Source organism: Wolffia australiana, chromosome 15 (assembly GCF_029677425.1).
Source record: "Wolffia australiana isolate 7733 chromosome 15, ASM2967742v1".
Taxonomy (NCBI): Eukaryota; Viridiplantae; Streptophyta; class Magnoliopsida; order Alismatales; family Araceae; genus Wolffia; species Wolffia australiana.
The window spans coordinates 10,198,959-10,211,835 of NC_135849.1; the positions used below are offsets into that span (position 1 = coordinate 10,198,959).

Genomic DNA, 12,877 nt, shown 5'->3' on the forward strand with positions numbered 1-12,877 from the left:
TTGATTGTACTCCACTTCGCTGGGGCTAGAGATAGGTGAGCGAGTATTGAGAAACTACGAATTCGAGCATCTTACCAGTACAGGTCAAGCTCGTCTGTTACGTGCGAGCCCCTACAAATTTATTCCGTTCGGTGCCATAGCCATTGTTGTCCCTCCGACGAGGGTTAGGAGGCCACCGTCACTGTCGCCCGACATCCCCTTCGGAGCTCGAACACCGGCGAACCTCCATGAGTCGGGGCCTGTAAGTACTTCCACGTAGGATCATCATTTCGTAATTACATACCCTTAGGGGTTTATCTGATCGGACGACATCACCAACCTCGTCCTGCATCACTTAACCTATCGATTGGGTTAAATCAATCCTTATTTATTTAATCTACATGTTTATATAGTTAATTAATAAGGCTGGCCAAATATTGTTATTGGGCCACTAGAATGATACATGAGCCTGGAGGGTCACACGCACAAGGTCAGAAGGACACTAGTGGATATATTATACTTTGTAGGGTTTTTGAGATAAACTTAAGTAAAATATAAATAGGAAAGGGGCACTCATTTCAAGCACCTAGGCCAGTGAGAATTGAGAGCCCCTCCCTTTATCCACTCTCTTCTCCACTCATCCAAGGAGAATATCTTCATGGTGAGAAGATTTTTCAGATGTTCAAAGAGAGTCGAAGAAGAAGACGTGGAGATCTAAGCACCGAGTGATTGCGTAGATACTTCTAGAGGTCTGATGTGTGCATGGCTTCATAACAATCTCAAGGCGGCAAAGTCAAGGGTGGAATAAGTTCCCCACAATGTACATTCAATATTTTTTTAAAGATCGATTATGAATTGATCAACAAGCTTCCACATCCATGGAGTCGTGTTTTCCATGGACAAACCAAGACAAAGAACCCAACAACATCAACATCCCCTATGTTTGCGAGGAGGAAGATACCCCCTTGAGATGTGGAAGGACTTCAGGACATGATACTTTCCCAAGTTGTCAAAAATTTCTCTTGAGTATCTTGTCGTGAGCTGGACAAGTGCACTAGTGAAACGACTATTCTCTATCGGTCGATGTAACACCATATATTGCAGATCACGCATTGACACATAAAGCATTGAGATGCTGATGATGTTGCAAGCATGGTTTCGTCACCTTGAATGATGCTCCTCAGGCCTTGATGGCGATGATAATGATGAGGTCATTTTACGGCCTGGTACGTTATGTAGGACCTATTTATTTCATTTAATCTCTTATATTTTCTACATGGACTAATTTTTACTCCATCTAACATAATAACCAATGAGATCATTCAGAAGGCTTTGCGTGAGATGCGACACATAGCTTCAAACTTATTTCAGTTTGTGTCTTGCCTTTCTATTTCTTTATGACTTGGTTATGCGGAATTACTGTTTGGATTTTTCTATGTTTTTTGGTTGTTAGAATATGTCTTCGAATCAATTTTTCGTTGCACAATTGAGTTTGGCATTGATGGTGATGATAATGATGAGTACATTTTACGACCTGGTACGTTATGTAGGACCCACTTGTTTCATTTAATCACTTATATTTTCTACATGGACTAATTGTTACTCCATCTAACATAATAACCAATGAGATCATTTAGAAGGCTTTGTGTGAGATGCGAAACACACCTTCAAACTTATTTCATTTTGTGTCTTGCCTTTCTATTTCTTTATGTCTTGGTTATGTGGAATTACTGTTTCATTTTTTCTATGTTTTTGGTTGTTAGAATCTATCTTCGAATCAATTTTTCGTTGCATAATTCTCATTAGTTGCTACATCAAAAATATTCAACAGTCATACCCTCTTGACCATTGGATCTAATACCCTTATTTGGATCAAATGTTTTCATTAAATTCTTAGCTAAAGACTCATGAAAAAATAAATGGTCAAAATTGCCTTATGAATATGATATTTTACATTTAGTAGTTTTATGGAAAAAAGTAATTCTAGGATCATCATAGAGAAGTATTTTCTTTTATATGGAACTTTATGAATATCTTTTGTAAACCATATTCCATTGGGTAAAAAATTCAATAAAGTAGCTCATCACTAAATAGAACAAGAGACACATCCATATATCTTATTACAAGCCAAAGAATTATATGAATTACACCAATAATCATCTTCACAGAACATAGTTTTGGAGTGGGCTAGATATAGTATTATATTATACAAATTACGGCAACTACTTTATTCATTACCCAATCAACATCTTCTCTAGATAATTCCACCTTGATGTTACTGGAGTCAATTCAGAAGGCCAATGAATCAACACACTATATGAACCCTCTACTGATGTCCTTCCCATGCATATAAATTGCCAAATAAAAATATTCCAAAAAAATAATCTCACCAGAAATATAACTTGCATCGTCCCGTCCCATCCCGTCCATTGTCGGACCATTCGGCGTCCCGTCGTTCGTCCAAACTCCTAGACCGTCAGACGTGACGCTTGTTTCGTTCGCGGACGAAAAACCGTCTCGTCCACGCCCGTGCACTAGACAGATGGGAGAGCGAATATCCGTCGCGTCCCGTTTTTTTCCGTCGTCCGTTGCAATCCTTGCTCGGACTTTGGGGAGAGCAGGTATTTTCTTAATGGGCCGCATGATACTATTTGGGCTATATTTGGGCCGTTTCCTGGTGGGCCTGCACATTCGCTCCAAAGCAAGGGAGAAAAGTAGAAAAAACTCAGAAGACTGAGGGGGGAGGTGGGGGAGTGGAGATCGAGCTTTGATCGCGGCCATGGCCATGGCGAGAGCGGCGCTCTCGCTCGTCTTCTTCGCGCTGTTCATGGTCGGCGAGTTCTCGGCAGTGCTCTCATGGAAGAAGGAGGAGTTCCGCAACTGCGATCAGACCCCGTTCTGCAAAAGAGCGCGGGCGAAGAAGCCCCAATCCTCCCCCTTCTCCGTCTCCGGCGTTGCCCTAGAAAATGGCCGCTTGACCGCGATCCTCCTCCCCAAGCCAAATTCCACTTCGCCCTTCATCCAAGAACGCGGATCGGACGAATCCCAGCATCTCGCCGATGGGGCCATCTCTGATCGAGAAATCCAGGAAAGCAGACCGCTTCTTATCGAGCTCTCCGTCTACCAAGATGGAATTCTGCGACTGAAGGTCGACGAATCCAACGATCCCGCCATTAAGAAGCGGTTCCAAGTCCCCGACGTCGTCGTCCCCGAGCTCGAGCAGCGCAAGCTCTTGATTTCCACGATCTCCACCTCATCCGACGGTCCCTCTTCCACCATCCATCTCACGGACGGGATCGAAGCCGTCCTCCGCCATGATCCCTTCGCGCTCGACGTCCGTCGCTCGGGAACCCCCGACGATCTCCTGCTGTCCCTCAATTCGAACGGTCTCTTCGACTTCGAGCAACGGAGAAGCAGCAAAGATGGCGAGGATTGGGAAGAGAGATTCCGAGGTCACACGGATTCCCGCCCTCGCGGGCCACAGTCGATCAGCTTCGATCTCTCGTTCTACGACGCCGACTTCGTCTACGGCATTCCCGAGCACGCGTCTACATCTCTGGGGCTGCAGTACACAAGAGGGCCAGGAATCGATCAATCAGAGCCGTATCGACTCTTCAACCTCGACGTCTTCGAGTACCTCCATGAATCCCCGTTCGGGCTCTACGGGTCTGTTCCTCTCATGCTCTCCCACGGCCCGCGCGGATCGAACGGGTTCTTCTGGCTCAACGCCGCTGAAATGCAGATCGACGTGCTCAGCCCTGGCTGGGACGATGGACCCTCGATTTCCTCTCCCGAGGAGAAGAACACGAAGAACACGAAGAACAAGAAGAAGAGAATTGATACCCTTTGGATGAGCGAGGCTGGGATTGTCGACGCTTTCTTCTTCGTTGGGCCTGCCCCGAAGGACGTGATACGACAGTACACTAGAGTTACTGGGTCGCCGGCTTTGCCTCAGCTGTTTGCCGTGGCGTATCATCAGTGCAGATGGAACTACCGGGATGAGGAAGATGTGGCGAATGTGGATGCTGGGTTTGATGAACATGACATCCCTTATGATGTTCTTTGGCTTGACATTGAACATACGGATGGGAAGAGGTATTTCACTTGGGATAAGTCGTTGTTTCCTAATCCTGTAGAAATGCAGAACAAGATTGGGGCCAAGGGGAGGCGCATGGTGACTATAGTTGATCCTCATATCAAGAGGGATGAGTCGTTTGGCTTGCATTCCGAGGCGACTGAGAAGGGATATTACGTGAAAGATTCATCTGGGAAGGATTTTGATGGGTGGTGTTGGCCCGGGTCGTCTTCCTACCCGGACATGTTGAACCCGGAGATTAGAGAATGGTGGGCGAATAAATTCTCGCTTAAAGATTACGTGGGTTCCACTCCGTCTCTCTACATTTGGAACGACATGAACGAGCCGTCTGTCTTCAATGGACCCGAGGTATACACAATTCGCTCCATTTCTATCTATATCTGCCCTTGTTCTTGAGAAATAGCCTAGTTTTAGGGATTTTTTTCTAGTTTTTCTTTGTAAATACTTCGGCAAGATATCAGGAGGTATAAATGTTGGTGCCGGTAGAACAGTGAAGCAGTAGATCATTACTAATATAAAATGCTTAATTATTATGGAAGGGATGGTTGAGCTAAGTTGATCATTCGCTGGTTAAAGGAAACACATTTTGGAATGCGTGATTGCTTACTTAGAGGAAACACATTTTGGATCAGGTGAAGCGCACTCTTATTCTATTTTTAGTCTCCTATCATCTCGTTTTCCCTGTTTTTCTTGGCATAATTCACCAGAAAATAGGGGACATGTGTTGATGCAGAAATAATATGTTAAAATATTTTTGCTGACGACTTTTTAGAGTTATTTTTTGTAATGCGATCTATGATTTTTTGTTGGATTTATGGATAAGCACTAATGATATTTGCGCTGGCTAGGTCACGATGCCTAGGGATGCACTTCATTATGGTGGGGTGGAACACAGAGAAGTGCACAACGCTTACGGGTACTATTTTCATATGGCCTCAGCAGAGGGACTCCTGAGGAGAGGCGGTGGAAAAGATAGGCCATTTGTTCTGTCAAGGGCCTTCTTTGCTGGAACACAGAGGTACGGCGCCATATGGACGGGTGATAACACGGCTGATTGGGATCACTTCAAGGCCTCAGTTCCTATGGTTTTGACTCTTGGATTGGCGGGGTTGACTTTCTCTGGTAAGCCAGCTCCTCGATAAGTCGGAAAAAAGAGACCAAGGAAAAGAAACTGGATGTATATTTAGTATTAAAGGTCGGATAATATTTAGTATTAATTATTCGGCTGAGCAATTTTTATCTTGCGTGTTAAGCATCTTAAATGGTGGGATAATATTTTTTATATTGAATGTTGAAGGTGTTGATTGTTACGCTGATTTTTTCGTAGATTGAAAGTTAAAAAGTGCAATTTTTTTGGAAAAATTAAATTTATATTGTGTGTCAACTACCTTAATCCTTTCACAAAAACATGTTTGTGAAAGGTCTTCATTGTTCGGTGATTAGTTTTATATCGAGTGCCAAAGGTCTTAATTGTTCTTCTTATTAAATTGCAGAACGTGTTAAAAGTCTTAATTTGTTAGGCTACGTAATTTTACATAGAGTGTTAAAGGCATTGGCATTTTGGCTAATGTTTTTTCTCTATTGTTTTCATTCCAAACCAGGCGCCGATGTTGGTGGTTTCTTTGGCAACCCAGAACCCGAGCTCTTGGTACGTTGGTACCAGCTGGGGGCGTACTACCCTTTCTTCCGTGGTCATGCACATCATGACACTAGAAGGCGTGAACCCTGGCTTTTTGGGTAATATTTCTCTCTCGATTCCTGTTCCCTTATGAAACATTTATACTAAAGCTGGAAGGGAAGCTAATAGGAATGGTCCTATTGAACAAAAAATTCAGCCAAAAAATGCTCTTAAGTGTGCCTTGGCTATTAAGAACATATTTTTGGGCTGAATTTTTTGGTTGAATTTTTTGGTTGAATTTTTTGGTTGAATTTTTTGGTTGAATTTTTTGGTCATTGGGAGGCACTCCCACGCAGGGCACCTGCACCTGGCTTTAGTCCTAGGTGGGGGTGGTTTGGATTTTCATTCATAACTGCCATTCTCACCCGACTCATCAGGTGTTCATCCCTTTTATTGTTCAAAAAAAAAACTGCCATTCTCACCACCCAATTTGTTTGGGGTAATCGGAAATTCGCCCAGTTGGGTTAAATTCCGATCCGCACTGTGCAGCCATACCTTGAAGAGATGTATGATTCCATTGTTTTTGCCAGAAAAAAAAACAATGGACTTCTAAAGCTGTGACATTTCTTACTTTGTTTCTTCTTTTGTGTTCAATCTATGTAGGGCGCAGAACACTGCGCGCATCAGGGAGGCAATCCACATCCGTTATTCGCTTCTGCCATACTACTATACGTTGTTCAGGGAGGCCTCCGTCAGTGGCACCCCTGTCATGCGACCCCTGTGGCTTGAGTTCCCCAACGATCCCCTCACTTTCAACATCAGTGATGCCTTCCTGGTCGGAGACAGTCTCCTTGTCAAGGGCATCTTCGAGGAGGTTCGTCTTCTCATCATGAACAATCATTTGTGTGCGTGTTGTTAATGGTCTTTCTGGATGACGAACAGCGGCAGAAATCTGTGAACGTGTATTTACCTGGAAAAGAGAGCTGGTTCGACGTGCGAAGCGGGATGGCCTATGCAGGTGGGAGGTCCCACTGGCTGGAAGCTTCAGACGATGGCGTCCCTGCATTCCAAAGGGCCGGCACCATCATCCCCAGAAGAGAGAGATTCCGGCGGAGCTCCACACAGATGGCCAACGACCCCTTCACTCTGGTACTTAACCAAATAGGGTGTTTGCTTACAATGATGAAACCCGTCATCGAAATTCATATCAGTGACGATTTCATCATCTTCATCATCTCCCAGACGGACGACAATTTCGTCATTGTCTGTCGTCATCGGGGCAGTGACGACTTTGACTCATCATCCTCATTTCCAGCGAGGGCTAATGAGAAAAGAATGACGACGACTCCTCATCCACATTAGTGACTGCAAAACTTATACTAAACTTATAAGTCTATCTTAGTCCTCGTCCCTTCCGTCTTTCTTATCTGTGTGCTTTCAGGTGGTGGCCCTGAACAGCTCAATGGAGGCAGAAGGGGAGCTCTACCTGGATGACGGGAGAAGCTTCGACTACACGGAGGGGGCTTTCATTCACCGGCGCTTTGTCTTCTCTAACCAAACCCTGCACTCATCCCCCGTGTCTGTTGACCGTGGGGTCAAAGTCTTCTCATCTGACTGCGTTGTCGAGAGAGTCGTCATCCTCGGCCTCCCGGTCAAGCCACATCGAGCCGCTGTCTGGCCTGCTGGCGGTGAAGTAGAGGTCGAGGCCGGGCCTCTCACGCTCCGTCCGCGAGCTAAGACAGCAGCCGTCGTCATCCGCCGGCCCAACCTCAGAATTGTGGATGACTGGTCCCTGAAGCTCTTGTAGTTGAGCACAAGCTTAGAACTTTTAGATTATTGTTTCCAAATTTTTCCCATTTACATCAAAAACTTATAACGGAATTCATAGAAACATTATTCCTCAAATTTTCTGGTCATTTTCAAATTTATTTTACTCTAATTATAATAAAGTACCAGAAACGTCTATAATGTCACCCGTTTAGGGAACGGCACGTCTGGGACGTGACGCCCCAGATGGGATGGGATGGATGACGATAGGTGACGAACTGTGACATGAAGAACGGTTCGTCACTTCACCGTCTCGTCACGTGTCTAAGGATTTTTGAAAAAATCCGTCACATACCCGTCACGCGTCCCTCAATCGTCGTCCCGTCACGTCACCGTCACCATGATGGCGTCACCTTCACTGGTGATGGAAATAGTATCTTAATTCTAAGTTTCTAACTTATAACTTCTCTAAGGATTCCCCGTTATAACATCTAAAACCGTCATAGAAGTTCTAAGAGCTTACCTTCTCTAAGGATTCCCCATTAGGTCGAAGTCGAACGCTCTTCTCCAAGGATTTTCCGTCGAGTTCTTGCCAGGTTGAGCTCTTCTTTGAGTGCCTTCTTCTCCATTGACTCTCCGTCAGTCGTGGACTGCTTCTGTCAAGAGGGGCTTCTCCGTCAAGCAGTATGTCGTCTTCTCCGTTGATAATGAAGTTTACAACAATATCAATAGAATTATATTACTGATTTTGTTATGTATTTCTATCTCTAGCATTAAATGGTGAATGGTTTTTGGCAACTTGCTATATTATCTATTTGTACTGACGAGAACGAAGTTACAACGATTTATCGATACTTTTGGAGCTTGGCGGTGGAGAACCCTTTATTGACAGCCCGAGACAACCTGACCGTGGCATTTGAAAAGGTATCTAAACCCTTGCTTTCTTTGGGATAGATTACTTTGAACTCTGCTCTACTTATATGAGCTATTGGGACTAGATCAATCTGAATAGAATCAACTGTCATCAACTCCAGAAAATTTGAGAATTTAATTTTTTATAACAATTCTGCATTTCATTTAATTCCTTGTTATGTTCATTCAAGCATGAGACTTGCTTTAGTTTTGAAGTTTCTGTCTGTATCTCCCTATCTCGATCACTCTCTACTCTCACTCTCTCCATCTCCTTGTTTCTATCTCTCCATCTCCCTATTCTCCATCTCTCTCTGCTCTCTCTATTTCTCTATCTCCCCACCTCCATCCCTCTCTACTCTATCTCCTTATCTCAATATCTCTATTTTACTATCTCTATCACTTGTCTTTGAATTATGTTATCTCTGCTCTCACTCTCTCTCTCTCTCCCAATCTCAAACTCTCTATCTCACTATCTCCCTATCTCCATCCCTATCTCACTCCCTATCTCCCAATCTCAATCTCTATATTTCCCTATCTAGATCCCTCTCTGCTCTTACTATCTCTATCTCCCTATTTCTATCTCTCCATCTCACTATCTCACTTTAAGAATTCAAAGCAATAAAACTTATAGTAAATGGCCGACAGCAAATTAATTACATTCACAAATTTTAGTCAATAAATTAATTATTAAAATGTATTAGAAAAATATCTTAAATCATTATTTTTTCCGTCAAGAAATTAATTATTACATTAATTAATTCATAATTTTCAGTCAGTAAATTATTTTTTAAAATGTAATCAAAATAATGTTCATAAATCCTTAATTTTTCTGCCAAGAAGTAATTATTACATTTATTATATTCATAAATTTCCGTCAGTAAATTAATTTAATTAAATAACATCACTAAATCCTTAAATTTTCTGTCGAGATAATAATTACTAAATTAATTATATTCATAATTTTCCTTCAGTAAACTAATTATTAAATTGTATTTAAAAATACGACACTAAATCCTTAATTTCTCCATCAAGAAATTAATTATTAAATTATTTGTAAACAATTTTCCATCAACAAATTAATTACTAAAATGTATTTTAAAAAATCAATAAAATCCTTAATTTTTCTGTCCAGAAATTAGTTATTATATCCATAATTTCACATTCAATAAAATAATTATTAAATTGTTTTCAAATAAAACCTCACTAAATCTTTAATTTTTCCATCAAGAAATTAATTATTAAATTATTTATATTCACAATTTTATGTCAATAATTTAATTATCACAATATATGAAAATAAAAGTCACTAAATCCTTAATTTTTGCGTCAATAATTTATTTATTAAATTCATTATATTCATAATTTTCAGTCAATAAATTCATTATTAAAATGTATTAAATAAGCATCACGACCATCATCCGTGACGGCCATTTTGACACCTCACATGTCAAGGGCACCCCGTCACCGTCACTACCCCTGAATACCGTCACCGTCACTTCATCCGTCACGGTAATGTGACTGACAATTGCCGTTCAAATAGTACGGTAACGTCACGGTACCATCCTCTCTCGTTCCTGTCATCCACCGATAAGGGTTATAAATAGTACGAAAGTTGGTCTTTTTTGTAATATTCTAGAATAGAGCCGTTGGTCTGACGAGCGTCAAGAGACCGTTTGAAAATTTGAACAGCGTCTCTCTCGCTTTCTCAGTTCTAGAGTTCTTCCCTTCCCTCTTCTTCTCCAATCTCCGGCGATTGCCATGGAGGATTTGCTGAGCTCTGTAGATCCGGAGACTGAATTCTTGTACTCGAAGAGGCAGACGGGGAACGAATGGGAGTTGTTCAAGGAGAACGTCAGGCCGCTGAAGAGAGGTCGGAAAGTCGATCTCTTGAACGAATCACTCAAATCCCAGAGCGACACCGCCCTGAGAAAATCTCTCCTCGAGAAACGGAGGTCCTCAATCCTCTTTGCTTCGGTTCTGCAGTTTTCGCCCTAGTTTTCGCTTTCCAACTCAGTGAAATTCACCGGGTTTTGATCTTTCTTTCGCCTAATTTGCAGGCGTTTAATCGGGGCCATCGATGAGTACGACGGGGAAGATCCTTTGCAACCGTGGCTGGAGTGGGTTTTCTAACGATACTTTGTTTATGGATTAAAAAATATTTCACTTTATTTAACTTTTCTTCGATGTTTGGGTCGTTTATTTCCGAATCTCCTGTCGTCGTTAAATCTTGTTCTTCTCCGAATCAGAGATGACTATATTCCCGCATTTCTATGTGTTAGTTGGTGTTGATTTCCGAATTTTCGGTCGGTTCCATTTCCTTTCGCTGATGAGTTTTGGTTTCATGTTAACTTTTCTAGCTGCATCAAGTGGGTCCAGGAGTTATTTCCTGCGGGAGGAGATTACTCTGGATTGGTCGTCATCTACGAACAGTGCGTGAGGAAGTTTTGGCATGATGAACGTTATAAGGATGATCTCCGATACCTCAAAATCTGGTTGGAATACGTATGTTTCGGAACTGCATGCACGTTCAAGAATAAGATAGCTATCTGCGGAAAATTGCTTCCGCAATTATATTCTGATCTTCTGGTTGAATGGTTGGCAGGCTCAAAACTGTAATGATGCGGAAGTTATTTACAGCTTTCTGGAGGCCAATCGGATCGGACAGTCTCATTCCATTTATTACGTGGCTTACGCTCTACTCTTAGAATCCAAGAATAAGATCAGAAGCGCCGACGAAATCTTCAACCTTGGAATCGCCAGGTGAGCCTTTCCAATTTTATCTTCGCCAGTTGTCCCGAGAACATGTTTGACCCCAAAATTATTTATATGATTCGATGCTACATTCATTACTCAACGATGTGATTGATGAAATTTCTGGATACATTCGTGGGCATTTCTTGCGTAGTTGTCAAAGTAAATCGCTCTCCAACAAGTTGTAAAAAAATTGATTTGGTGTTTCCAAAGACAAGTTATAGGCTTGGGACACATGTTTGTTCTCGCCTGCGATCAAATAATGTTTTTGACGTTTTCTTTATTTAATACTTTATATTTTTTTGCTCCAGAAAGGCGCAACCAGTAGAAAAAATTGAATCGGTCTACAGAGAATTTCTGGCGCGATCAACTCTGAGAAGCAAAGCTCACGAAGTGAGCTTCGATTTAGTCCAAAGCTGGCTTCAGTTTATATAACAGTAATGGTAACTTTTCTTCCTCGATTTCTGTAGGATGAGTCGTCTGACATTACCGACTCAAACAGAAGCTTCGGAACCGTAATAATTTCTGGGGATCCTGGTAAGCGTCATGTCCTCTAACAATCGTTGAGTTTAAATAAAAATCAATCGGTGGCACTACCCAAAATTTCCTCTCACAGGTAGACAACCAGCGCAGAGAGCCGATCCTCAGAGAAAGAAAGCCCTTCAAAGGTGAATTACAATACAAAAAAGAAAGAAAATTTAACCTTGGGTTCTTCTTCTTGATTGTTCTTTGATCTGTAGGGTCGACCTGAACAAACCCATCTCTGTTTATAACGACGCTGCGGAATGCCAACCAAAGCATCGACTCGATGCTGTAAAAAACGCGGATTTTAGACCGTGGCAAGTGCTGGGAACGCAATCCAACCGCAATAAGGAGAATACTCCTCTCCCTTCTAAGTGGACATCAGTCAAGGTGACCTGATTCTCTTTCATTTATAATCGATTTATATTGCTATTCATGAAGAAAAAAAATCATCTTTTCACTGCCAGATTCCCCAGAAACCTGTAGTCCACGCCAGAGCTCCGGGATCATCCCTTGAGATCTTTGTCGATGAAGAGTGCGAAGGGTAATAATGATTTGATTTGCTTGGCGAAGTACCATATTTAGTTTTTGATGTCTCTCTCTTGCATGCAGCGGGTTGCCTGGGCCGGCGTCTTCCGCTGCTAAGCTGAAGAAAATCGACGAACACAAGATCAGAAAGTAAAGTTCACGTCAATCAGCCGCGAACTATAGAAGGGAATAAATAATTTCATTTCTCTTACGCTCCTTTTTAAACTGTTTCAGAGAGTCTGAGCTGTTGAAGGAGAACCCACTGCGGAACTTCCCACTCGGCTGCCTTCCGAGGTGAAGAGCCTTGCTTTTGATTTAGTTTGTGGGTTGTTCCTTCCTCTCTTGGCATCAAGTTTCTCTCTTGAAAGCCTTTGCATTGCCTCCGGAGGACTGCAAGTTGCACAAAAAAATTAGTCATCTTTAATTCTCATTTCAGTTTCTAACAAAATGTCTAAAGAATTTATATTGGATAGGAGCTCATGCCCAATAGCAAACCAGGAAATCATGGACCATAAAATAAATAAAAACTACTGCGCTGCCCGATTTAATTTGAGTACATAAAAATATATTATTTTCTGTGCTGTATTCTGAAACGTTTTTATGATACATAAATTTATGATACGTTTTTATGTACTCAAATTTATGATACATAAATTTGAGTACATAAAAATAAAGGCAGACACTTCTTTTTAATGAAGTGTCTG

The 12,877-nt window shown here is 42.0% G+C and overlaps 2 protein-coding genes across 2 annotated transcripts; both read left to right on the forward strand.

Annotated features, from left to right (window-relative positions):
* Positions 1-2,702: 2,702 nt before the first annotated feature.
* On the forward strand, positions 2,703-7,598 carry RSW3 (Glycosyl hydrolases family 31 protein). The gene is made up of 6 exons (XM_078587018.1): positions 2,703-4,423; positions 4,924-5,197; positions 5,677-5,812; positions 6,357-6,567; positions 6,636-6,842; positions 7,135-7,598. The coding sequence occupies exons 1-6, from the start codon at positions 2,759-2,761 to the stop codon at positions 7,498-7,500; spliced, it is 2,859 nt and encodes a 952-aa protein (XP_078443144.1). The 5' UTR covers positions 2,703-2,758; the 3' UTR covers positions 7,501-7,598.
* Positions 7,599-10,017: 2,419 nt separating this feature from the next.
* On the forward strand, positions 10,018-12,603 carry BUBR1 (BUB1-related (BUB1: budding uninhibited by benzymidazol 1)). The gene is made up of 11 exons (XM_078587378.1): positions 10,018-10,324; positions 10,430-10,489; positions 10,730-10,874; positions 10,975-11,132; positions 11,435-11,516; positions 11,594-11,660; positions 11,740-11,791; positions 11,864-12,035; positions 12,113-12,189; positions 12,258-12,323; positions 12,408-12,603. Exons 1-11 carry the CDS (start codon positions 10,131-10,133, stop codon positions 12,469-12,471), a joined length of 1,137 nt encoding a protein of 378 aa, XP_078443504.1. The 5' UTR covers positions 10,018-10,130; the 3' UTR covers positions 12,472-12,603.
* The last annotated feature ends 274 nt before the right edge of the window (positions 12,604-12,877 follow it).

Excerpts from the sequence above, each read along its gene's own strand:
- BUBR1 (XM_078587378.1), top strand. The coding sequence starts at position 10,131 with ATGGAGGATTTGCTGAGCTCTGTAGATCCGGAGACTGAATTCTTGTAC. Across the intron at positions 10,325-10,429 it reads TCTCTCCTCGAGAAACGGAG|GCGTTTAATCGGGGCCATCG; the intron begins GTCCTCAATCCT and ends CCTAATTTGCAG. Across the intron at positions 11,517-11,593 it reads TGAGAAGCAAAGCTCACGAA|GATGAGTCGTCTGACATTAC; the intron begins GTGAGCTTCGAT and ends CGATTTCTGTAG.
- RSW3 (XM_078587018.1), top strand. The coding sequence starts at position 2,759 with ATGGCCATGGCGAGAGCGGCGCTCTCGCTCGTCTTCTTCGCGCTGTTC. Across the intron at positions 5,198-5,676 it reads GGCGGGGTTGACTTTCTCTG|GCGCCGATGTTGGTGGTTTC; the intron begins GTAAGCCAGCTC and ends ATTCCAAACCAG. Across the intron at positions 6,843-7,134 it reads CCAACGACCCCTTCACTCTG|GTGGTGGCCCTGAACAGCTC; the intron begins GTACTTAACCAA and ends GTGTGCTTTCAG.